The sequence below is a fragment of the Strix aluco genome, chromosome 4, assembly GCF_031877795.1.
Source record: "Strix aluco isolate bStrAlu1 chromosome 4, bStrAlu1.hap1, whole genome shotgun sequence".
NCBI lineage: Eukaryota > Metazoa > Chordata > Aves > Strigiformes > Strigidae > Strix > Strix aluco.
In genome coordinates, this window is record NC_133934.1 from 85,076,504 (window position 1) to 85,103,806 (window position 27,303).

Genomic DNA, 27,303 nt, shown 5'->3' on the forward strand with positions numbered 1-27,303 from the left:
AACCTCAGGGTGTTACATCAGGTTTCATAAGGTAGGAATGAGCACAGGAGTAAGGACAAAGCACTTAAGCAGTCACCCTTCCCATTTCGCCTGGTGAACAAGACACTATTCAGGGTATCCAAAGCCCCTTACAAAGCGGATCTCAGCAGTGGCCTCACACTTTCAGGACCAGACAGTGACTACTTAAGGTAAGAGCTTCTATGATGAAGGATCTCAGCATCTTCTTCCCACTGCTCCACCTGACAGCTTCCTCTGCTCTTGAGCAGCTGCCTCCCCCTCACCTCCCCCTGACACATGGCAGAGCCTGTGGCTCCAGGGGAAAGGCAAAGCGAGCTGCGTATTTCCCAGTCTATCATCACATCTTTTGGAGACGCGCAAAAAACGCAAAGATAAGCTCAAGTTCATTTGTTCCCCTAAGGATGTCAGTCCTTAAATGCACTAGGTTGTGGTTCAAGATTCATTCCTGCCAGCAACGGTCACATCAGACAATACACATGTGATGTGGGTAAGGTGTGCAACCTAATTTCTGCAGAGTGTGCAGTACAGCTTACACAGGCTGCAGAAAGGCTCATGATACTGTCGACCTGACTGATCAATCTTGTATTGCTCCAGGGTCTCCTCCTCATGACTGCAAAACTTCCATTTCTGATTCACTCATATGTGCTCAAAAATCAGATTTACAGGCTTTTGCCAGTAGCAACCAGGATGGAAAGGTATTTGCAGATCTGAGAAAGAAAAGATGATGTAAAAGAGGGAAATAAAACAATCAAGACATAATCCGATTCCACAAGAATGAATTCTACTTTCAAACCTCCTCAAATTAAGTTTAAATAAAAAAATTACTTCCTGAACACACATTTCTCATTCAAAGCAGCCATAGCTCTTCTGATTCTGAGTGTCTAAATAAATATATTGCACACACCACTTCTATTAAGGATAGATATTTCTGTTTTATCTTTGACCATTTATTGCAAACTCCAACCGCATGACCATCTCTCCCATATTTTAAGTCACGCTGGGCCTACGTTTTACACCTTCATCCTATCATTTCATTAGTTTTCATGTTAGGAGTGTGAAGTAACAGAGATCTCCAAAGCCACTAACCCTTCTTTTCTTCTATACTGAAGCAAAGATCTCAATGGCAGGCCACAGGAGGACATGAACAAATGGTGCCAAAACACACCATCTCTTTCTTCTGGTAACACAACAGCATCATTCGGCTCCTCAAGTGGCAGATGTTCAAAATCCACAGACAAGCACGGTGCGTTTTTACTGTTAGAGGAAACATTTGGGGGCTTTGCCCACTTAATATTGGAAACTTAGTACTTTCTCATTACAAATACAGCTCATTTGCAATGGAGATATCCCATGGGGAGAATAAAGTGAACCAAGCAAAGCCTGAAGCAGAATGTAAACAAGGAAGTTTAAACAACTGATGGATGTTGTTAGCTCTTCCACATGTTTTCAGGAAACACTCTTAAGTACATAGATGAGTATTATCCCACATAGGAACGGTTCAAAGCTGTGCCAGGGCAGGTTTAGACTGGACACGCCTTTCTTTATCGAGAGGGTGGTCAAATACTAGGACAGGTTTCCAAGAGAGGTGGTAGATGCCCCAAGCCTGTCAGTGTTCAAGAGGCATTTGGACAATGCCATTAATCATATGCTTTAAGTTTTGGTCAGCCCTGAAGTGGTCAGGCAACTGGACTGGATGATTGTTGTAGGTCCCTTTCAAAAAAAATTATTCTATTCTATCCTAGTCCTGAGCATATGAGAATTGAGTGAGAATTGAGAAGTGATCTCTCCCAGTCTGACATCCCTCCTAGCAATTGCATTGCGCGGGTGACCCATGGGGTCGTTAGGATGTTACCTGCAGAGACAAGCCTTGCCCTGGCCAAGCAGAGAGCTGTCACAACAGGGGACACCTTTGGGTGAGGAAACCTGCACCCCACTGGCGAGCACTGCTGGCCCTTGGGGAACATGCGCTGCTCCTACTCCCGAGTCAGGAGCCCACTTCTTTTTCCTGAGGTTAGATGCCCATAACACACAGCCTGGAGATCTGCAGCACTCTGGCACCCACCATCAGACAGGAAAATCTCTGGGAGTCTGAAAACGCCATTACTTTTTCATTGACAGCAAAATTCATGGCCGTGTTTTCAAGAGTGCCGTTCCCACTGCTGGGGTCAGGTTTCCGCAAGGAGTTAATAATCTATTTGCATACCTGGAAAAGGGGAAGGTTCTCAGAAGCATCATAGACAGAGCAGCTCTGAATGACCTGAATGACCCCAATATGTTCCTGGTCATTTTGAAAGTCTGCCACTTACTGTCATTATTAAATCAAAAATGTATTTTTCACAAGATCTGTTCCCAAGCACAGATTATAACTGCTCCTCTGACAGAAGGAATGAATTCTGAGAACTTGAAACTTTTTACATCCACTGTATTAAAGCACTTCATAACTATGTCTATTGGAATAAGAGGGAGCTGTGGTCTACCGATAATGTTCAGGTTAAGTACTTCAGTAATCTGCCACCATCTGACATTCACAGACAGAAAAGTCAATGACTTAATTTAATGATTTAAGAATTAGAGTGAGCTTGGTTTTGTATCAGACTTGGCTTTAAGAAGGATGAGCTGGATTCATTAGAAAATGACGTTTAATTAATAATCTACTTCTAGTTAAAATTAGTTAATGAAGTTCAGAAAAAAAAAAACCACACCCAAAACAAACAAAAAAAACAACAAACAAAAAAAACCCACCAGAAAGCAATTGTAAACCAGACTACATAACTGTGATTTACAGCTTTGCATTTACAGGATGTGAAAAGAGAATGAATTTGACAAACGGTGAATTTGCTCATCTTCACCAATAGCTCAGAAACCAGTATTTCTTTGAATTGACATTTAAATGACAAACTCAGTCTGGACTTCACAGACTGCTTTTGAGCTGCATCACTTGGATTTATAGCCTGCAAGAGATACCAGGTGCAGAGCTTATATGCAATCCATCACTTTTTCATCCCAATCGGAACAATAAAACCAGAAGATACTGTATCTTCTTGAACTGATTTCTGCCCTGTATCTGAGCCTGCACAGATGTTAAAGCACAAGTGTAACCCCGTTTTGGAAAGAGAAGGCAAGAGGCAGTGGCAGGCCAGGGGAGGGGAGCTCTGCAATATCCATAAGCAGCTCCAGAATAGGGGTGCTACAACACAGCCTGCGGTACCACCTTCTCCAGCTGTGCTCAGGGCACGACAGGTGACTGGCAGCACAGCATCTCACCCACTGACCTAATTAAAAGGCTTAAGGGTCTGGGGAAGAGAAAGAAGGGATTTTATATCCAAATACTGTGTAAGCACATGCTTGCTTCAGAACAGCTCTCAGGAGCAACACAACTCCCTTCCTCTTACCTTTCCTATTGCACAATCCGCACTACCAAAAACTGTCTCAACCGCTGCTATTTTGGGCTGTTTTCAAGCAGGGTAGTTGACAATAACTGTAGGTAGTTGAGAATAACTGCAGTAACTCTGGGGTAATGCAGTCTTTCTTTTGCTTTGAGGGTCATGTGTCTTTCCAATACAGAGGTACAAGAATATCAAGACTAAATGATTCAGTCACACTGACCATCTCCCATGCCAGGGTGATTCTAGCACACACCAGCCAAGAACTGTATTGCTTAGCTAGAAGGTATCAGGACTGCACTGTGCGTAAGTACCCTTTGTGCAAATGCACATATGCTACTAAAACATACCGGTGAGTATTTCCAGGAGTGGTTTGTTTGGTACCTGCCCATGAAACACTCAGGATAACAGGATGAGGAAAATGGGAAGATACAATGCTGATTAAGACACATCCACTCGACCCTTCCAGCAGTTTGATAAAGTTCATGTATTTGATCACCATAAGCAGATGTACAGCTTTAATCTACACAGACATGTACAGTATCTCCCAGAGGAGTGCTATTTGCCATCGCACTAAAACATTTGTTAATGAAGTTTTAATGAAATCTCATTCACTACCTCTTTTTCCAGAAGAAAACCCAACTAATTCATCTTAATTAGTCAGAAAGTTCAAGGAGTTCCAGACCACACAGACTGTTGCCTAAATTCAGGTCATGAAGTAAGTGACTCTTCACTCCACTTGCCTTCATTTTAGTAATTAGTGTTGAGACTCGCAACTCAGCAATCAGCATTGAAGACTATTTCTGGAGGATAAAAATCTGGATTGGCCAGAATCAGTGAGAACAAAACAGGGTATTTACATTTTAATATTTTAATATTTCTTTTAATAAGCCCCGAAACATTAATTATCTAATGTCACATAAACATGACTGATTATTAGCTAATTATCTGAACTCAGTTCACACAAACATAAGCCAACACATGCTATAGCTACTCTGCTTGCACCATCTGCACTGTTTACATACACCGGTGCAGGAATACACCGAAAAACTTGATTATGAAACTGCCACTTCACCTGTTTTTTCAAATGCACCTAAAGCACAGCTGAAGCAAAGAACACAGCAGCGCAGAGAGCGGTGCAAGAACACTGCGTTTTGGTAATACCCATTTCTAGTACACAGAGGAGGCTGCAGCAGCTCAGCATGCTGAAAGCCAGGCAGGATCTTTAAATGGAGAGTTCATGAGAATTCAACAGTTTCCCTTCCTCCCATTCTCTGCCAAGTAACTCAAAAGAGGCAGCATGTCATGCTATTTTAAGATAATGGTATCATTAAGGGTATAATACTTATTTTAAAACACACAATGCAGCTAAACTGCATCAAGGCTTGCCCCGAAGTCTGGGTCTGACTCTGAAACAAGGAACTTGAAAACATTACACAACTGAGTTAAAACAAAAGGGTGAAAATGTGAGATAGTAAAGTACTGGACAGCTATCCCAGGTATATTACATATGCAAAAGTTTCCTTGCCTAAGTCCAGCTGCTGCTCCAGCACCCAGCTGGGAGCTCTTGTGTGACCAGAAGGCTGAAATCTTCTCTCTTAAAACAAAGCACACTTGAAGAAGCTGTTACACAGCATCAACTCTTGTGAACCAACGAGGAGGAGGACAGGATGCTGCCGAAATTGGACAACACAGTTCCCCGGCAGTATCACAACAGGCTGTGACACAACACACACTAGCGTCCATCTAGGAAATAAATCTGAAGCTTCGAGCTCTCACCTGGCACAAGCACAAGCTGGCAGCAGAGCCAGCGCTGGTGGGACGGTCAGTGCTGTTGGGGCTGCCACCAGCCCTGCTATCTGCTCGCTAGCAGCAGCCTCGCCCATGACTCCATCACCCAGGAACGGCAACCACCTCACCCCTCAGCGGCCCGCGAACGTGGGGACGAAACACACCAGGAGCAGACCCTAAACCAGCTTCTTTGGTGTGGGACCAACGCGCAGGAAGGGAGCACGGCAGGGACAAACGGAGGTCAGGAGGGCTGCCAGGGGGAGAGACCACCAACCTGGGGCAGAGCCAACTGGTGCCAGGCACCGCGTCTGCATTCCCGTACGCTCAGCCACACGCGCGCAGGGTTTGCTAGCAAACCTTCCACCCCCCCCCCGTCGGGTCTGATCAAATCCTCTGCAGCCAGCTGGCCGGTCAAAGGCAGGCTATTTTCTTTTACAAGTTAATACAGTTAGCAGAGAGGAATGGATTGTAGTACTTGTTACAGGCTACTCACCCAGGCACTGAAATGGCTGTGTTTCTTTAAAAGCAGAATGCCTTCGCTTTGGGAAACTTATTTCTGTTTTGCTATTGTTATTTCTTAACTTGCCCAAGATCCTGTAAAATCCCAGAAAAGGCTAGGAAACAAGAAGAGATTATTTAAAAGCTGACGGTCAGGACAGGAATTTATGGAATGAAACCTTTAAGGGCAGGAGCAGATAGAGCCAGCCAGCTAACGCTTTCATGCCCTGTCTCTGACCAGCAATTTCTTTTGTGGGTAGATCAAGGGTTACAAGATGACTTAAAATACCTGCTGGTGATGTGTGCTTCTCTGCCATCAGCGAGGAGTCCTTGGCATAGCTAGCATGCTGTCCTGTCTCGTCTTCCTGCCTTTTCCAGCAGACCCCTCGCAATCACAATGTCACAGTTCCCCAGGCCTTACAATCAAGTGGTTTGTTGTAAGAGAACTAAAAATAGTGCTGAATCTTTCACCAGAGCACTTGCTTGAGTGAACATAGTGCCAGTCAGCCCATGTGTTCGTGAGCTGCACAGACCTATAATATTAAATATAGCCCAGTTCCTCCTGGAAATATGGCCGTTGACTTTTTTCAAAATGTGCTTTTTTTTTTTTTTAAGACAGCACAAAATAAATCCCGTTTCTGACCACTAAAAGATGTAATGAGTGGAGCTGCTTTAAGAATATCCTCAGGGAAAGAGTGAGTCACTTAAGCTGCTTTTATGATAAAAGATCCCTAGAGGAAGTATATCTCCTTAGTAGTCTCCGAGCTGGTCAGAGATCCATATGTCCCCCTGAAAAACAAAGTTTCACATTGTTGGTTTTTTTAGTTTTGTGTTGTTTGTTTTAAATACTTTGAACACCTGTTTCCACTGCAGAGTTAGTGCTTAGCGTGAGAAACAGAGCAGGATTTCATACTAGCTAACACCTCAAGAGGGTGATTAACAGAAGCGTCTGTCCTGCAAGGCTGTTAATAAGGTCCACAAAAAAGAGTACAAAGTGACCCATAAGAACACTGCATATGAAAATTTATCCCATAGGTTGACAAGTCCAGGAAAAAAAAAAAAAAAAAACAACTCTCAGAGGGAATTATTTTTGCAAAGCTTCATTTCTGTGGCCTGAAAACAATCATTGAAAACAAAGGTTGCAAAAAATGTTATTCAAGACACAGATGCCAGTGCTGCTACCAGTGTCCAAGCTGGGATCCCAGAAGCAGATTTAGATGCAAAACTTCCAGTCAGCACATACCAGACACACACTTTCACACTGTAGTACACAGGTGGATCAGCCAAGAAATGAGAAGGTGCAGGTGATGGCTGACAACAACCACTTGTGGCATTTTAAAAGGCTGGTAAAGCCACAATAATTCTCCTGTGGAGTGAGTGAATCATTCAGGTGTGAAGCAAGCACCAGAGTATGCCTGACAGCAAGCCAGGGTGTCTGAACCACAGAGAGTTAAGCCTCACTGCTACCGGTGGCCATTACTCTGTAAAAGCATCTAGAAATCCAGACTTGATCATGTAATATACACCAGTGAGAAGGTGGCATCTGTGCTACATCGAGTCACTATATTGCTATACTTTGTAGCTTTGTAAGTCGGGATAAATTTTCAAGGAAGTTATTTCTTCAGCTCAACAAATAAACAGCCACCACCAGGGAAGCTTTCCAGAAGTAGCTCTCCAGGCTAGAGCGGTAGTGTATTTACATACACACACACAGGGAAAGAGAAACCTATACATACATACATTTTAAAGGAAGATTTTAGGATGGAAGTAAACACTGAAAAGTTGGAGAGTTACTGGGAATATCAGAGGAGAGACACTGGTTTTTGTTTCTTTCGCTGATTTGCATAAGAAGCTGTTGAAAACAAAAAGACCAAGGTGGTTATGTGGCCTGTTTGGCTGCTAATGTAAAATTGTCTCCCAGATTTTTTTTTCCCCTCATATGTCTTTGAAAATTGATTCAATTCATTTGTTTTGCAGTAGAACTGCAATATTTTTGCCCTTGTGAAAGGGCTGGCAAATTCCTCCTACTCCTTTCTGTTGCTGTCAAAACATGCTGCAAGGCAGCATGTAACATCTACATAGAAGCAGAGGTAGCCACAAACATAACAGCATCTTCATTCCTGCTCCACTCCCCAGCTATTATTTATAGAGAGAAAGGGCATTAACAAAGCACAAAGTTCTCACTAATTAAGCCTCACTTTGCCATCTGTTGCTTCCCATGAGTTGATCCCAATGAGAAACGACTTCAAAACACATTTGAGGACCCGCTGCATCCAATGAAGTCATCAGAGGAGGGGAATATTCCCCTCCCAATACATCATACTCCAAAGCTACTTAGCAGCTCCCTCCCCTACCAAAATCAAGGGGAACGCTACCATTAATATGAACACAGACCTGGGTCACACCCTCTTGCAGCCATGTTGAGCAAGTTTCCCACTCAATATTGTTTTTCTCAATAATTCACAACTCTCTGCCCAGTCAGAGGGGCAATGAGAGAGCTACAAACGCTACCTGCCCCCCAGGTCTGAGGAGCCAGCTTTCTGCAGCTGCTTCTCCTGCAGTGCGTTCATCTATGGAGTCATCACAGAATCACAGAATCCCAGTTTGGAAGGGACCTCAAGGATCATCTGGTCCAACCTTCCTTGGCAAAAGCATCATCTAGACCAGATGGCCCAGCACCCTGTCCAGCCGAATCTCAAAAGTGTCCAATCCACCACTTCCCTGGGGAGTTTATTCCAATGGCTGGTTGTTCTTGTGAAAAATTTTCCTCTTCTGTCCAGTTGGAATGTCCCCAGGAGTAACTTGACCCACCACCCCTCGTCTTTTCCAAGTGACTCCTTGTAAAAAGGGAATCTCCATCTTCTTTGTAGCCACTCTTTAAATACTGGAACGTGGTGATGAGGTCTGCTCCAAGCCTTCTTTTCTCCAGGCTGAACAAACCCAGTTCTCTCAGCCTCTCCTCACCTGGCAGGCTGCCCGGTCCTTTGGTCATCTTTGTGGCCCTTCTCTGGACCCTCTCCAGCCTGGCCACAGCTGTTTTGTGTAGCAGGGACCAAAACTGAACACAGGATTCCAGGTGTAGCCTGACGAGCGCTGAGTGGGATAACATCTTCTTTATCTCTGCTGGGGATGCCCTTCTTGATATGCAACCCAGCATCCCCTTGGCTTTCTTTGCCGCAGCAGGTCACTGTTCACTCATGTTGAGCTTCTTGTCCACCAGGACCCCCAGGTCCCTTTCCACAGAGCTGTTCCCCAGCCAGGTAGATCCCAGCCTGTGCTGCACTCCTGGATTATGCTTTCCTAGGTGCAAGACCTTACATTTGTCTTTGTTGTACTTCATAAGGTTCTTGCTAGCCCACTCTTCCAGACTATCCAGGTCTTCTTGCAGGGTGGCTCTCCCTTTGGAAGTGCCTGCCTCCCCACTCAGTTTGGTATCATCAGCAGACTTCATCAGGGAACACTTAATCCTATCATCCACATCACTTATGAAGGGATTAAACAACGTTGGGCCCAATATCGATCCCTGGGGGACCCCACTTGTGACACGTTGCCAGTTTGAAGAGGAGCCATTTCCCACCACCCTCTGGGTGGGGCCTGGCAGCCAGTTCCCCGCCCACCACACAGACCCCTTGTCCAGACCATAACACACCAATTTCTCTAGGAGGAGGCTCTGGAGAACTGTATCAAAAGCCTTGGAGGAACCCAGGTAGACAATGTCCACCGCTTGCCCACATCAACCAAGCAGGTTGCTTTGTCATAGAAGGCAATCAGGTTTGTCAGGCATGATTTGCCCTTGGTGAATCCGTGCTGGCTTTTCCCAGTCACAGGCTTCAATTGACTTGCAACAGCCCCCAGGAAGGTTCCTTCCATAACTCTCCCAGGGACTGAAATAAGACTGATGGGCCTGTAATTTCCTGGATCCTCCTTTAAGCCCTTCTTGTAGATGGGGTGACATTAGCCTTCTTCCAGTCTTCTGGGATGTCCCCTGATCTCCATAACTTCTCAAAGATGATGGAAAGCAGCCTTGCAATGATGTCAGCCAGCTCTCTTAATACCCTCAGGTAGATATTGTCAGAGCCCATCAATTTGTAGGGGTCAAGCTCCTGTAATAGTTCACATACCAACTCCTCCATCACTGATGGTGGGTCTGTGTTTGCATCAACCTGGATTTTTGTTCCCAAGGCCTGGGGCAAACAGTGCTGGTAAACACAGAGGTGAAGAAAGTGTTGAGAACCTCTGCCTTTTCAGCGTTGTTGGTGACTAATTCACCCCTCCTGTTGAACAGTGGGACAGTGATGTAAGTATTCACCAGGCAGCTGCTGCCCAAGGAGTCAGATGTTGGCTGACACTACGCAGGGAAAGAATAGAAATACAGGACCACGGTTGCCAAGATTTAGAGGAGTTCACTACTGAACTCGCAATGAGATTGCTACTGTCACTGCCCTACAGACAGCTGAACCACATCACAGCAAGTATGCAGCATCTGTCATTGGAAATGCTGAGGTTAATCCTCTCTGTCCTCCTGAGAAAATTCCTTCTGAATATCCACATAAACCTTTCAGAGTATGGTGTTTCCATATAGTGGTGGGACAGACCACAAGGTGAATTAGGTTCAGAGCCAGCCTGTAAGTCTACTGCACAGTTTGGTCAAAAGCTTATGAGCGAGAAAAACAATTACCTCCTGGGCCCAAGAATATACCCTGGAAAACAGTAGTTGTTTTTTAACTGTTTGAGACAAAACCTCTAAAGCTTTGTGCTGTAGGATTCCTCATTACAAGTGAGGGTTAGGCTGATGAATCATGTCTGGTTACTGCACCTAAGTGAATTAGCTGGGCTTGGAAGAGCGCTGAAGAAGCCCAGGGAAAAGCTGTGCTGTGAGCCTGCAGAGGTCCCCAACCACTTGCTCTGCCCAGGGCTCAAAGGTGAAGACTCCGAATGAAAGTGATCACCATTTAGATAAATCACCGCTCCCAGTACAAACTTAGAAGTTATTACTTCTATTTGCTCACCTGCAAAACTATCAAAAGCAACAGAAAGGATCATTAACATCACAAAGTCATATTTGAATTCTTAGGTAAGTTCACTCTGCAATTTGCTGTGGGTGGCTCTGCAATGCTGCCTTTGTTCCCCAACAGGTTTCTAATTGGGTGTGTGTATTCACACCTTACACATAGGGAATAGGGTAGGTACTGTGGGAGCATGACTTACGGAAGGTAACACCACCAAAAAAATGAAGATTATCACTGGTGAAAAGTGTAAAGCATGATACTGAACATAATTCCAGATTCTGAAGGACTGGTCTGGTAACTCAAAAAAAACCCAAGTGCACAACTAATGCTTAAAACTTATTCAGTGTCAAAATCACAACCCTGAGTCTTCACACTGCGTAAAAACAAAAGAGTGAGTTACATTCAGGCTACCTTAGCCTTTTTGGAAGGTAGGGCTTTTTAAAAATAGTTTCTAAAGCACAGGAGTCATGGCTCCTGATCAAGCACAGCAATTCAAGAAGATAAACACCATTTCTGTGTGTGAATGATAAATTATACATTTCGCCTAAGCAAGTCAACAGCCTCACAAGGTGCACTACATTGAAGATCAGGCTCTCAACTTCTGAATTCCCTCAATGAAAATTACACTATAAATAGTCTTCCAGCTTACCTGAAGTTCATGGAAAAGGCAAGGAATCTCTCTCTGTTCCCTTTGCTGTCTCACACTTTGCTCCCTGTTGCATCAGGGAATATTTAGAGCAATCTTTTGTAAACAGCACATGTTTCTGTGTCTGACCCAGCAGTGTGGGGTTGCGTTCCTGAAGTTTTTGGATGTCAGTTGACACCAGGGCCGCCCAGGGAAGGGAGCAGCTGTGTGTGTAGGTGGGCAGGGAACAAGGGGTGGAACAGGAAGATAGGAAACACACCAACTTTGCTGCCTGCAAATGTCACGATCCCAGCAGTGGCTCCCTGCATCCAGACTGTTTAACAAGTTCCCCTCTCCTGCTGGCTGGCCAAGATGAGGGGGACTGTTTTGCTGGACATTTTGCTTTCTTCCCTCGTTCACCAGCAATAAATTAACATTTCTTACCTCATGAAACAAACTGCTTAGTAAATTCTGCTCTGCCTCGAAGGTCCAGGGTCTGCAGCTTAAAGTATCCCAACATCCCAATGAAAAGATCCTTCGTTATTACTGGAGAGACTGTAACTGAGCACATTGGGATTACTTTTAATACTTCATGTGACTTCAGAAAGCATTTTTTTTTTTTCCATAGTGCATGCTTAAATGGGACTCGAGCCTCTTCCTCCCTTCAGTTTTAGTAGCTTAAGGCAGGAACATTTTCAGAGGTGCCAGCTGGGATACAGCCATGCAAAAAGGCAGCAACACCCAGAAATGTGAATTGTAAGGATTATTTGCTAATGTAAATTTGGCTGTCCAGCATATCCCTTGTGTTTTATGACATGTTTAATAATATGATCACATATGTATTAAAGAATGAGGTATGAAGGAAGACAGCTAAGTAGTGTGATTACTCATAGAATAATACTGAGAGGAATCTTTAAAATACCCATCAATCCTGAAATGCTTAGGGAATTTGGTGTGACGGGAACACTTTGGGTTCTTTGTTAAAATCTCCTAGAAAACATAGCGATGCCCAGGTTTGGGACTGCCCTCTGCATTATCAGCAAGTCTCTCGTTGTTAATTAAATTATCTCTATCAAAAGTAAAGCAGTCAGCTTGGCCCTCAAAATTACTAAAAGCAGCATTACGGTGATAGGCATTTCTAGATGTTCCTACGAGAAGCTGAATGGCTCTTTTAATTGCTCTGCTGGATAAAACCGTGCTATACACGTTCCATGGGTAGGTGAAAAGTCAGTCACATGCACAACCATAACTGCAAACTAAAGGACATATGAAGAGGGAGAGGAGATTAAAATCACAGAAAATGAGAATCAGGCACAAAAAATATTTCCTATGAGATACAGATACAGCATCTGGTTTTGTACATTCTAACAGAGGAATAAATCTTCCTGAGTGGTTTTCTCCATTTCCTTCCAACTTCACTGCAGTTCAAATCCAATTTAGCTGATCCGTAACAAATGAGTCCTTCTCCACATGTTTGTGTATTTGGGGTTTGAGTTGGTTATATTCACACAGTCTGCAGGGATGCCCAAATAACTCTGAACATGACCATGCTGATTATCTTCTCATGGAAGCTTCTGTCAGCTGTACCATGTGAAGGGCTCTCAGCTGCACAGCTATTTAACTTGACCACTTACATTTTTGGCTGCTCTTCTGCCTCGCAGCTTAGAGAAACCCTCTCCAGAAGCTAAGTCACAAGAAGGAATTGCCAAAATATGCTACTTTTCACAGAGCTGAGTCCTAAGGGGAATGGGAGACATGAGAAATATTATAGCAGGTCTGGAAGAAGAAATCAGAAAAAAGTTACTGTGCTGTTTCAATCCGTAAGGACAACATCTTTTCTGTCTTCCTCCTACATCTGTTTGTTACATTTGAAATGCACAGGTTCGTGAAGACAAATTTATACTCAAATTGCTCTTCAGACTAACTCACTTTCAGTTTTGATGCTGGGATGTTTGTGTGATGCGCCTATCTTCATGACATAAGCAAACACCAGCTGTTATTTGCTTGGTTTAAAAAAAAGAGTAAACAAAAGTTTATTAATTAAATGGGGAATTCATAAAGTTTAGATGTGGATTCAAAACTTATTACACAATCGTGTCAACTTTGAGTCAAGCAGAGCACATGAGACAAGATGGATACTCCAGTATACTCTCTGTAGTAGTAACTTGGCACTTTATTTACATGCGCCATTAACATCTTATCTGACATAACCAAGTATGGACTTTGGTATCTCATGTGCTTAGCAAAATCAAGTCATATATATGCTGGGAAGTGGCCATATGCTTGTTCCACCTGTGCCTCCCTCTGCATCACAGTGAAATGCTGGTGACAGTACTGTCTTGGTTTCAAATCCAGATAGGAAATCAGATAAGAAGCTGAGGTTCTGAAGATGAACATGGTTTTAAGATTTGACTATGAAAAATAACCCTCTAGGTGAGCCAGAAAAGAACATTACTTGCTCTTACATGGAAAACAAAACTTCTCAAACTCTTTGCGCCTTTGGGAAACACAGACAGCACATCCTGTGAGTCACAGGGTTTGTTTCCCAGCAATCTTTCCAACAGCTCAGTGACATGTGCCATCAGGGTGGTAAAGTTTGTCTGCAATACCACAGTTACGAACCCAACTCTTTACGGCTGTTTCCTCCTGCGTCATCAGTTCGAACGCAACCCTGGTCTGAAATGATTGAAACCTGCTGCCATAGCCTCACACCTGCGAAGCAGCTCCAATGAAACAAGACGGTGGTTTCACTCCCATTGCTGCTGGAGAAGCATCACTGTAAAAATGAGTGTAATCAGTAGCACCTCTGATACCCAGCTCAATAAAACACAAGTGTAGGGCACGTGTGGAGGATGGACTCTGACTTTGTCCTGTGATTTCCTCTTGATCTGGACAGAAAGGCTTACAAAAGAGACACACTAGGTCTCTGCTCTCTTAAAACTTCTGGGTGTTCTTTCTGTTACCTGCCAACTCTCAGACACATTTGGCAATACTATCATTTCTGCTGGGCTATGCTAAATTAGATGCTGATAACCACTGTTTTGCTGAGAGGGTGAAAACACGCTTTCTCAAAAGTGCTTTGTCTTTTTATATCATCTGTGGGACCTTCAAAGGTCCTACAGAAAACTGTGACTTACAGCTAATTTATAAAATATTAAGACACAAATTGCACAGAATCACAGAGTCATTCAGGTTGGAAAAGACATCACAGAGTCATTCAGGTTGGAAAAGACCCTTGGGATCATCGAGTCCAACCATCAGCCCTACTCTACAAAGTTCTCCCCTACACCATATCCCCCAACATCTCATCCAAATGACCCTTAAACACATCCAGGGATGGTGACTCCACCCCCTCCCTGGGCAGCCTATTCCACTGTCTGACCACTCTGTCTGTGAAAAATTTTTCCCTAATGTCCAGTCTGAACCTCCCTTGTTGTAGTTTAAAGCCATTCCCCCTTGTTCTGTCACTAATCACCTGTGAGAAGAGACCAGCACCAATCTCTCTACAATGTCCTTTCAGGGAGCTGTAGAGAGTGATGAGGTCTCCCCTCAGCCTTCTCCTCCTCACACTAAACAGTCCCAGCTCCCTCAATCTCTCCTCACAGGATTTATTCTCCAGGCCCTTCACCAGCTTCGTTGCCCTCCTCTGCGCTCGCTCCAGCACCTCAAGATCTCTCTCATATTGAGGTGCCCAAAACTGGACACAATACTCCAGGTGTGGCCTCACCAGTGCAGAGTACACATATGGACCCCGGTAGTTTTCCTAAAGTACAGCATCGATGCCAGAAGAGACCTTTCTTATCCTCTGCAACTTGGTCTCTGTCAGATCAGACACTGTTCCTTTCCCATTAGGGCATGGAATAGCATTCTATTTATTCCAAAGCTTTCAGGAGAGGAGAGCAGTAACGGGGCAAGAGTCAGCTCTGCACCACCATTTCCCAAGTCACACACAGACACGACAGCTAGGATCAGCAGGTTATTCCAAAAACAGGGACTGAACAGCAAGCTGGAAGGTAAAACTATATTCTGTACTTTGCATTGCTCTAACTTTGAGAAGGGGTCAAGGGAAAACACAGTAAGAAGGCAGAAATCTTGCTTCTGTCCACAAAAGTGCTTTTATGCAGTTTATAAGCAGAGACAAGAGTAGTGAATACTCATTTTCCATATCTCTCATAGGTAAATCCTAAAATAATAAGTATCTACTGGGTATTAACTACTGTCTGGCCCAGGGACTGCCAAGAGAACAGTTATTCCTACGGCTACTGCTCATAAAATACGTTTGAGAAAGGAGTTACATGAACATAAACAGATTATTCCTCTAGGCTGCAGTAAGCAGATAAATATTTTTATCCCCTTTCCACAGATAGCAAAACTAATGTAACGAGGCAACAGTGAAATATCTATAACAGACCTGATAGAGGCAGCTCCAACAACAGAAATGTAATGTATTCATTCCCTTGCTGTTGCCACTACTCACTCCAGCACTGCTGCTCCATCACTGCCTAGGCTAAAAATAATAAATTACACATTTGCTTTGCCCAGGGTAGAGATGCCCTCAGCAGACACACCCCTGTTCTGCAGTGAACGCAGGGGACAGCCGTGACCTTATTTCCAATTTGGCTTGCTCAGTTGCAGTACGGGGTGGGCATCCCTGAGGAGTCCCAGAATTTAGCACTCCAAAGAGCCTCCTACCCGAACGGCCCGCGTTTGCTGGCTGTTGGAAGCTGAGCTGTCACACTCCCTGCACAACTTTTAGCAACTACTCAAAAAACTCTAACTTCTTGGTCAGTCCAGACTAAGAAGTCCAGAAGAAAGAAGTTACAAGTATCTTCCAAAGGGCAGGATCAAAACGTGCTCAGAGCAGAGCCCTGTCAGAAAACATCTAGGCTTGTTGCCAGCACTCCATGAACAATCCGTTTTACACACAAGCAGAGGCTTGGGGATAGATTCACAGCTCCAATGAGCTTTTTGATTTATGAGCTTTTTATTTTTGACAGGGCTTGTTAGAGCCTTCCACCATGCTGTGCTTCCCTGACCTGTGCAGCAGGTTCACTGCAACCCTAATGCCTGTGATCACGAACACAAGATGCAGTTTTAGTTCCTCCTCTGGGAAACAAGAACGTGACTTTTTAATAATCACCCCTGAACCAATCCAATATACTTCCACGCTCAACATGGTCTTACACTGTTTGGAGAACCTTTTCCTATACTTCTCTCAATTACTCACTTTTCCAAGGAGATAAAGCACAATTTCTTTTCCCTTTCACCCCAAACATGCAATCCTTACGGAGCGCCAAGAATCTGAAACACCCTGAAGGCTGCTATATCCTGCGTGCATCAGTGTCTATTACAAGCATGGTGGGAACTTTGAGGAACTAGGCAAAATCAAACCCAATTCTGTGTTAAGGAGGATCATTCTCCCCATGTGACACACACACACAATCCACAAGCACCCACAAAGCCTTGGCCCAGATATTCCATATGTATCTATATCTTACACATTATCACACCAGGAGACATAACTGTTCAATAACATTTGGAAACAGCACTATTTACTGAAGGATAAATAACAGAAACTTTTCCAACAGGTACAGTTGTACAGTGAGGGGCAACCTTCAGACACAGTGCAACGCACAGGCTATATTATGTCCTGAAAAAAATCCTTTAAATAATTTCATCCGGAGTAAGAGTACTTCAAAAGCATACATAAATTTCTCATTAATACTACAAATGCAGCATGTTCCAAACTGCAGATGTGCAGTCGCTATCAGAAGCGTAAGTTTCCCTTATTTTGCATGTCCTTCTCTTTATACCTTTATTCCTTGGCTTTATACCTACAGCAGGTAGCACAGGACTTTTTTTTTGATGCTCATATTGCTTTCTTTTTAAAGCCTGTCCAGACAAAATGAGTACACAGGCACGGTATTACAGCCAGACTAACAGCACTTAGAAAACCCCAGTGTCCTTCCATGTACTAGATGAACTACAGTCTGGTATTGTCAGGCTTTAGAAACACACCTGTCTTAGCTGACGTCCTTCCTTCCAACAAACTGAAACAGCTCATCAAATTCCTGCGGTTACAGTGATTACACAAAACTGAGATGAAAAACAGTGCAAGTTGTGGGCGTTTGCCAGGAAGCTTGCTATCTCTTGGATCAAAGATGGCCTAGCTGGTCAAAGACAACCTAGTTCTTGTATTTTGAAGAAACAGGATACATAAAAACTAAAGTACAAGTTACTATTTTTATCAAGTGCCATCATCAGGGAAGAGAGAGAGTCTGAAGCTCTTTTCCCGTGCCTCTACCCAGAGTACTAGATTTTATCCATGGCCTCCCATACAGTCATTCAGACCTTTTCAGACGTTTAAATCTCTTCAAGTCCTGACAAATCCTTTCCTTCAGGTTCCTGCAACATTTGAGACACCATCCTGCAGCTGAAAAGGCAGGAAGCAGGCAGCATTTTGCAACAGCACTGTTTAGCATCAGCTCATACGTTGCAGCAGAAAGACGACGATCTCACTCAAAGATAAAAATGTTGGCAGACAATAGGTCAAAATACCAGTGTAGCAGTACCAGCTCCCAAGAGACTTCATCTTTTCACCAGCTACTTCGCTCTGTGCAAGGAGGAACCCAATTCAGGTAATACACCAGCCACAATGTGTGTGCTACTTCAGCAGACACAGACTGCTGCATGACAAAGTTGGGTCAGCACATTTCGAAAACTTAAATAAAATTGATGCTGGATTAAAATTATCAATTGATTTCCCTCTTGGCCTTTCTGGGAATTGAATCTGTCTAAACAATTAAACTGTATAATGATTTTCTCTGAAGCTATAAAAGCTTTTTATTTATAGCTGCATCTCATCATATCAAACACCCTGCTCTAACCTATTAGAAGTTGAAGGGATGACAAATACTAAATTTGCATTTAAAGCACTGCAAAATTTTACTTATCAATTTCCATCAGAATTAAGAGCAATATTCTCTTGAGCTAACTATTTTGTACATACCCAGTGACACACTGCTAGCAGGGAATAGATGAACAATGTGGTTTTTTATTAATCTCCGTTTCATGGCTGTTCTGGCCTATCTGAAACCCTCAACAATAGTGACTGTACCAGCGGACTGTATCTGTCTGCACAGCAGCAGCTGCAGAGGCAGTCCCCGCACAGCCTCCCATACTACCCTGCCAGTTAAAATGCATTCTCTCGTTGGCAGTAGCTCCCCAGCATCAAACTTTGCCTCCTCCACCAGCCCCACTGTTCTTCCACCTCAAGGAATGGGAGCTAAGACACAGCTTCAGCAACAGGGCCTTGGTTAAGGCAGGTCTTAAACGTTTCTTAATCTGTGGTCCATACAGACTATCTATTGACTGATGTTTAGTTATGGCGAATAAATAATTTTTACGTACCTTGTAATTGCCTGAAATCTACAGTAGCAGTTGTGGCTACCACTAAGCAGTGGTGCATTAGTAAAACAAGACCTAATAGCAAAAATTAAAATTGTAAAAGAAAAATGATGCAGCTCAGAAATGAGATGCTGCAATATACATCTTGTTACAAATACTTAACAGCCTGATGCTTTTGTTTAGTAAACCAAATGCCCTAAGGCTCGGTGCATCTTCCTGAGAATAACTGGGGCATCGCTGAAGTATACCCTAAATCTAAGAAGCTGTGGAGAAAATTGCAAATATAACCTACCCAGATGGCACAATCTTATCAAAGTTTAATGTGTCAGTCTGCTCATTTAATTAAAACCCTTTCCTCTCCATGGTTAATGGAAGGTCTGTACAGCAGAAATGGCACCAGAACAGATGTTCATAAATTTGTCAGAGCTGCAGGATGATTGCTTTTACTACGGTGTCTTTTGAAGGACTACTCTATTTACATTTCTACTGATCTCTCATGTCAAAGCTGGTAAATATTACCTTTCCTTTGGCTACTCTACAGGACAGCACAAGCCAAGTTCCTTGGTGAAAGTAATTTGCTTTGAGAAAACACCATATGCTTATAGGCAGCCTTTTTTAAGATTTCAGGACAGAAACTTTTAATGATGAAAAGCATGCTTTAATTTTAAATAGGGCTTTCTCCATTTTTTCTTTCATCTTAGCTGTTCAGGATTCCCGTGAAAAACTGCAGTCATGAGCTAAAACAGGAAAAAAAGAACTTGGAGATTGGCTTGGCTAAGACAAGGGAAGGCCTGTGTCATAATCCAATTTTTGGTGGCATTAAGAGCGTCCATGGCAAAGGGAAATCTGCAGGTGCACAGAAGAGTCTCACCACGTACCCTGGTGTCCAAACCAGAGGTGCAACCCATGCATGATCAACCCATTCTGTGCAGAGCAGATCCGGACAAGGTACGTAGGGCAGAGGTGCCAGCAAGCTTTTGCCCCAGGGACTGAACCACATTAATGAAATGCTCTTGAAATGTTTGCATTACAAAAGCAATCCAGTTACCAATGAGGCCAAAATAATTGCCAGCAATGTCAAAGGGAGGACACAACTGTTTAAAGCAAATGCAACCCTACACTCTGTTTACGGAGCAGGTCATCTGAAATGGTGTAAGAAAATACTACATTTTAAAAGGGTAACATTTTCTTTTCTAGCTAGGAAAGTTACACTTCCAAAGAATTGCAGGGTCAGCCACACAATGAAGAAGGGCAAGGGGCTTTCAAAAGAAGCAGTCATGGCTGTCAAGTTGCAAAGGAGGCGCCGTGAAGAAGTGCAATCCTATCCTACCAGAGACCTGCCTGTTTGAACAAAGACCATTCCAGGCTGAGTAAGCAAATTTTCTAATTTCTGTGATTCTCTGCAAAAGCTCTTTAAATCTGAGATGCTCCAAGACAATGAGAACAGTTATAGTTTATGAAAGCAGTGTCGAGATATTACCTCTCTTCCATAAGAATTGCTCAGAGAGCTTTTCAAACTCAGTTACCATCCCTTCAGTTTATCAGACTGCCTAATTGCTTTAATTTGCATAAAGTGGCTCACTTGAAATCAAGTGAATATTAAAAGATAAGAGGAGGCTGAAAAACAACCTGGGTCCACCATCAGGTGATTCACAAGCTGTAAATATAGTTACACTTCATAGCACTAGGGAAGGTGCAAAAAGAAGAGAAACAAAACCTTCCTTAAAAGGATCTGAAAGGATCTTCACCATCTTTTAACGTCATTGATCCTGCAAAACCCATTAACAAAATTACCGTACAACCTCTCTTTTTCTTTTTACACCCACCTTGGAGCATCCCATTGCTCATACTTAGCTGGAAACCAGCAAATGCCAAGTCATTTGATATTATCTAAGCATGCACTTACACAGAACTGCCAAATGAGCAGCTTCCTTCTGAAGGTTCTCTCACACTTGGGTTTTAAGATGCTGCTTATCATCAGAGCTGCCTTGGCTTGGCCCTAGCCTCTCTTCACTTCAGCAGGTGGGGTTTGCCATGCCCCCAACACAACAAAAGAGGAAATTAACTATTAGTTCATACAAGGAGACACATAACGGATGTCTTCAGGAGCTAGAAAAGATTTGTTTTCAGCCTAGGAAAGAGTTTCATCTTGAGGAAGCCTGGAGATGAGCAGTTCATAGGCAAATGTATTAAAACATAAAAGGGCAGGACTAAAATGCTGGTCCAACCCTGCTCTGTTGCCATAAGGGAGCAAGTCAGTGCTACAGACACAGCCTGGGGGATTCACAGACCACTAGTTACTCTGCCATCATGGATCCCCTAATTGTGTCCCGAAGGCACGGTAAATTTTTTTTTTTTTTTTTGCTCAAAGCTAAAACACTAAGGGCAAATATAATTGAAATGAACATGGAGTAAATTCCCTGATGAATTAGGGACTGGTTATTGTCTATGTATACTTTCACCAGCAGTAATTCCTTCCTTACTAAGCACTTAGTCTTAGCTACTTTATGACAAAATCCAACTGCACTCAGCTCTTAAGAGAAAATAGAGTACCTTTCTGCAGAAGATTAGGAGGTAATGTTGAGATGCCCACATCTCTCAAAGACAGATGGTAAATTATTCCTTCATTTTCAAGTTTACTGAACAGAACTCTGTACTTCTGTCTCAGAAAACTAAGACCCTGTGCAATCACTTATTTTCTACTTGCTTCTTATCATAAATGGGTATGTTTCATGAACCATAAATGTTTCAAGAAAAAGATAAATGTTGAGCAATTACAAATGTAATCTTCCATTTTAATATGACATCTATTTGCACTAAGGGCAGATGGATCACTTGAAACATTATGCATGTGCAATAACTGGCATGGTACCCAGTTTTGCTCCCTGTATAGTCTGTTCTTTCAGAAACATTCTATAGCTATTATTTGTTTGCTAATTTAATAGCAGAGTTAAAGATAATTCTTCTAAGTAGATGTGTGTCTTGTCGTCCTAGCTTTGATGGAGGGATGACTGTCTGAATCAATGTCTGTTAAGAGAGGAATTCCCCTTGCTGGGAAATAGCTGAGCAGTGATTTCTTTTGATACTGTATAGAGTACATAACTGGGAGTGATAAAGGAAGATGTGAGTGTAGAGAAGCATATGTTACAGTGCACTCCTCAAATGCAGCTGTAAGTAAAATGAACTCAGATCATCATTGCATTGTTTTGATCTTGTACAGGATAAGCAAGCGCCTCGTGAAAGGGTTCTAACATATATAGCTCTAAAAACAATCTGTTTCTTCCCCCAAAATACTCCCAGGTGCAGGAGACGCACACACCACTGTTGGTGCAAGGAGGGCTGAGCCTCATGAAGGAGCCAGGCAAGGGCATGTGCCCCAAATGCACGTGCAAGGAGAGACCTCAGGCTCTGCTCCCAAAGGTGGGAGAGGAAAAGCACCTTGTTGAGCAGAGAATAGTCAACGAGGTACTCCAGCATCAGTTCATGTACCCCGACTCTGCCCTCAATACACCCTCAATACTTCTCCACTGTTATCTTGTGGATAAGGAGTACAGGCGCACACGTGTACTTCTCCACTGTTATCTTGTGCTTCTCGGCGGAGCGATCCACACAGCTGGTTCTGCTTCGCAACGCAACGAACTGACCTGCTGCTGGAGATCCCTCCCAGGCCTGCACTTACCAAGGCATCTAAACTACCACCTGCTTTGTGCTGGACAAGGGAAGGAAATAGAACACATTCACAGGATTGACATTTGTTTTTTTCACTACTTCAGCAGGTGTTTAATTACTTGATATTAGTAAGGGGCTTTTTTGTTAACTGGAAACTCATTCAAACACTTTCTTCACCTCTGGGAAAAAGATTTCCAATAAGAGTTTTAAAAAGCTCAAGCTGATCTCATTTACTTTCACAGAGAAGAAAGAAAAAGAAAAAAAAAAGGAAGGAAAAGAAATTGATACAGAATAAACTCCCAGGGACATCTTGTTTTACTTCATAGAAAGAACAGCCACTAGGCTACTGAATTTTCAGTATATATATATATATATCTATATGCAGCAATGTGAATGTGAATAGATAATCTAAATTACCATCTATCACGTTATTAAAATACCCCCCTGCAAAGTTACCTTTTCTATTAAAAATAGTGTCTGGTATGATTATAAAAAAAAAAAAAAATCCTTGAAGTATCATTTAGCTGTTCACAATTTCTGTTGTCACTTACACTTGCTTTTCTTTGAATGTAGCCACTGAAGGCAGTCTGCTCCCTTACAGCACAGTGTCAACACGCTCAGGTTGCACACGCTGGTCATGAGAATTTCAAAATTGTAAATTTCTCCACTACCACTTTTGAAAGGCCTACAGAAATGTTTTTACTCATGCAAAGTGTTCACCACTTCTATTGCAAATAAAGTAACAAAACACCAACTGCATTTGAGATGACATTGTCCTTCCAATCTAAGTGATAAAGTCTTCAGAAAAATAATATTGCTCACAGATGAGATAGTTCCTAAAAAAAGTCAAAAAAATAAAAACAGAAAACTTGCAAGGGAAGGTAGAAGATGGAAAACAGTTAAGGAAGCGATCTCAAATCATTCAGGATTTATTATGATGTAAGATTCATTACTTCCACAGATGCAATTTTTGATAGCTTGAATTCCAAGATTCAGCAATTTTAGTGGAAGGAATTCATAACAAGTTGTGGGAACTGCTGGATTTGCAGCAATTAAACATAAGCATGGGAAAAGATGTTATGCTGTGCAGTGACAGGGAGTTCAAAGTATTGTGCTAATCCAAGTCTTGCTAATATTACACTTAAACCAAACATTTTTTGTGGGCCTGCTAGCAAATGAAAGACATTTGAGAAAAAAAAGCCACCTCCTTCCCTCTTTGGAGAGGTGTGCACCTTTAGAGTTTTGTGCCTAGAAAAAATATGTCTGTCGTAACCCATAACTCAATTTGTTATTATTTTTTAATTTAAAGCAGCATAAGTTTCTGATTTTCCCACAACATTTCTGCTAAGGGAAGGTTAAAACATCTCTTAAGATCACATCTGAATATTTGCTCTCAATGATTTAAAGCAAAGCTAGTGGCAGCTGCTGATCACTCAAACTACTGCCACTTTGCCTAAAAGCTTTACTGCAATTTACAGCATTTCTTACAGGAACAGAAAACATGATTTTCTTCTCACACCAATTTAATTCTAGCTTATTTTTCTCAATTGAGTGATAAAAGACAAAAAAATAAATATATGGCTACAAAAAATAAGTATATGGCTAAGCATGGATCTGCTGGCGCTCTCATCTCTCAAATGCAATAGTTGGATTACACATGCTGTCTGAAAACCCAGCAAAACATAAGGCGCCTTCTAACATGTTAGTGCTAACTTTCACAATACTGCGCAAGGACAACAGCAGCAGCAGGGAACAGAGGATGGCACAGATTTTTGAATCAGCTAGAAAAAGAGAGTATTATTATGCTAAGCTTTCTAAAGAGTATGTATCCTGGTGGGCCAACATAATGAGAAAACAGTGATCGGCCAAAGCCTCCCAGGTAGGGGAAGGAGTAATAGGAGAGCACCCTAGTTTTCATGTGCGTATGCAATAACCCCTTCTGATCTACAAATGTCTGGTTAGCTGAAATGGCAACAAGCTGTGTGTCCTCCAGTTGGTATTTGTGACTGAAGTTTAATGAACTAGCACTGAACCAAAAACAAGAATAAGGGAAAAAACAAAAAACATAACATAAAAACATAGGAAGAAAAATCAAATAAAGCATAGATGCAATTTCCAAATCACTAGGTCACGATAAGTAGGAAATTAGATTAGTATGGGGTTGTGCAAAGGTTAAGAAGTGGGACTTCTCTTCCCACACTTAAAGAGGAAGAAAAGAAAATTAAAAAATTTTTCCAGGTCAGGGTTTGTTTACAGTTATTAGGATTAAAGGTCTAGGGCTTATGGGAAGAATGTGTCTCCAAGTGGAGAGCTTCTTTTTTTTTTTGGACCACTTTAGTATGGCCTGCCGTGGCTGCATCCATGACAACTCCAGAGCTGAAGCAGTTCTGGGAACAGACCTGCCAGAGGGTAGAGCACACCACTGTCACTGATCTGCTCTGTGCCTTCATTAACTTCCAAAAACTACAGTATTTATTTCATGCACATACAAGAAGATATACTCAGGTTTTTGGTAACAGCCTTTCTGTCTCATGCTCTGTAATGCCATCACAAATAGAGGTTCATGCACTTTGCAGCTCCATTGGTGCAGCCAGCTGCTTTCTCAGCAGAGATTTCCAGACTGCACATTCCCTACCCCAATTTCCCTGTATACCTACTAAGTTTGCAGCCAGGTGTAGCCCTAACAAAGAGCTTGGAAACCAGGATCCTCTTTTCCTGAGAAGGAACTTACCAACTGAAAAAATTAACAACTTCGTAAGTGTAATTATTACTGACTCAACCTCCTGGACATGCGCAAGGCATTACTCCTCTTCAGAATCCCCTTTTCTACTCATGTCCGAATTAGAATGGGATTTTATAGATGCATATACAGCGACAGTATAGTATAAAGCACAAACTCTTGTTTTCTGGTTCTGCTGTTCTTCCCTACAAAAGGACAGCAGGATAGCCTGCTGCGCCCTACCAAGCAGACAACGCTCGGGAACCTCTGTGACCTCAAATGAAGTTTCCAAATACCATGACCAAAAAGAGAAGCGCTACAAGTCACAAGGGAAATACTCCTAAACATACTGAGCACTGAATACTCTGTCCCCAGGGATTCCTTGTCATATAAGCCCATGCAGTCCTGCTGGGAGCTCAGGTCGCATTCACAAAGTCTGTGCGTTGGTGGTAATACTAAGCTGTAACATGTCATCTGGTTAATACGACCAAAATATCCCCTCTTCTTCTCCCAAAATGCAGTCAAGAGGAGGAAAAGAAGTCAAAACCACACACACTCCTTTCTCCTGACCTCTACGGCAGACACGCATGCACACAGCTATGGCATTTCCCGGAGGGAGCGAAGGGAGAGCGCTGCCTGCGGCATTCCCAGATAGCTCAGAAACATTCGTCACATTATTACCCAGAAACTGGTTTCCTTCTGGGGTCCAGGGCTGACTCACACGTCTCAGCTCAAGCTGTACGATCTAGGCAAGTCTGTGGCATTTGCCTACAAGCAGCCTTCTGCAAGGCTGTGCAGGTACATTGGTAATACCTATCAGCAAGATTCTACAGGTCTTTGGGCATCTGTGGGTCTCAAAAAGCTATTGCCACTGATGATCAGGTACTGGACAACCCTGATCGTGAGAACTCAACTAAACCTTGACGACTCACTTCCCAACAATATCTGGTCCTTGTGTGATATTGTACGTAGTAAGGCAGGTTTACCTGTGTTTCCCAGCACTCAAATAACCAAAGGCAGATGTGCGCTGTTTAAAGTTCCACTAACAATACAGTTTGCTCTTCTAATGTTTCATTTGATTGTCTTCATTTTTACACAGGGAAGAATGGAAAGGTCCTTAATAGCACTGGCCACAACCTCTTAGTGCACAAAGTTATTTTTGCACCTAAGTAAAATATGAAAGGGTTTCTTAAAAAAAAAAAACAAACAACAACCCACTGTTAATGCTTCACAACAGGTGACTGGATACTATGAGAATGATGGCTGATGTTCACCAGCAGCTCATGGAAAAAAATATTCACTTAGTTTTTATGTTAAACCACAGTAAGTCTGTTTGATAGATTGCAGAATAAAGAGGGTAATTCCACAGGTTTGGCAGAATTAGCCAAGGAAAAATTCCTAGATAGTGCACATGGCAAGGTACTTTGCTGAGTAAGGGCAGCCTCAAAAAACACTGAGTTTGTCCAGTGTGAGAATCAGAGAATTATTTGTGGGTGTGATAAACATGTGCTAATCATCAATATCAGCATTTGGAACCACGCATCATGCACACTAGAAGAATTATTAAGTAGTGTCCAAACCAGACTTTTTTTTTTTTTTGGCATACATTTCACTTCACGAGAAAATGCAGCATGCAAATTGTCAAGCAACAGACTACAGGAAAGAGCAGGTATAGAGAGAGGAAGGTGAGGGCCTGAGCAAAAGGCAGACAGCAGTACGAAGGAGGAGCTGCAGCATTATTACGTACATGGTCATCCTAAGAGAAAACAAAGCCATGTGATACGCTCACTGTGCTTGCTCAGTGTACTTCCAGAAGGTCACCGTCCCCTACCAGAGTTATTTTCTTCTTCAGTAAGAAATCTGGGAAACACTCCCCAATAGCAGATATTTCCATTTACTCACTCATGACTGGAAAACTGCTTTACAGACTACAGGTTGAGTGTTGAAACTTGCTCTGAGCATGTCTTCAAGAAATCACTTTAATTTGCTGCCAGGGTAGAGCATCCAGTCATTGAAGTGGATTACCCTGCTGGGCCCTTTGAGCTCCAAAAGCCTCTGAGAATTGCATCCTTGACACTGAGGGAGCGCTGAGTGCTGTACGTGGACACCCCCCTTTAGTACAGGCATTCCACAGCTCCCTTTCTGACTCCAGCTGTACACCCTGGCGAAGGCCTTGCACTGACT

At 42.8% G+C, this 27,303-nt stretch overlaps 1 protein-coding gene across 6 annotated transcripts in view; it reads right to left on the minus strand.

Annotated features, from left to right (window-relative positions):
- ARHGAP24 (Rho GTPase activating protein 24) overlaps positions 1–27,303 on the minus strand; it is a 228,940-nt gene that overhangs the window by 83,019 nt on the left and 118,618 nt on the right. Inside the window, exon 1 of one of the 6 annotated variants that reach the window (XM_074823894.1) lies at positions 11,769–11,787. The exons of 1 other annotated variant lie outside the window; for it this stretch is intronic. Coding sequence is in view for 1 of the 5 variants with exons in the window: in XM_074823890.1 (XP_074679991.1) it covers positions 5,980–6,007 (28 nt within the window). In the remaining 4 variants the exon portion in view is untranslated. Of the gene's footprint in view, positions 1–5,180; positions 5,448–5,685; positions 5,794–5,979; positions 6,116–11,348; positions 11,449–11,768; positions 11,788–27,303 lie in introns of those variants that run through there. 4 more of the 6 variants (XM_074823893.1, XM_074823890.1, XM_074823895.1 and 1 more) reach the window with 4 other exon arrangements.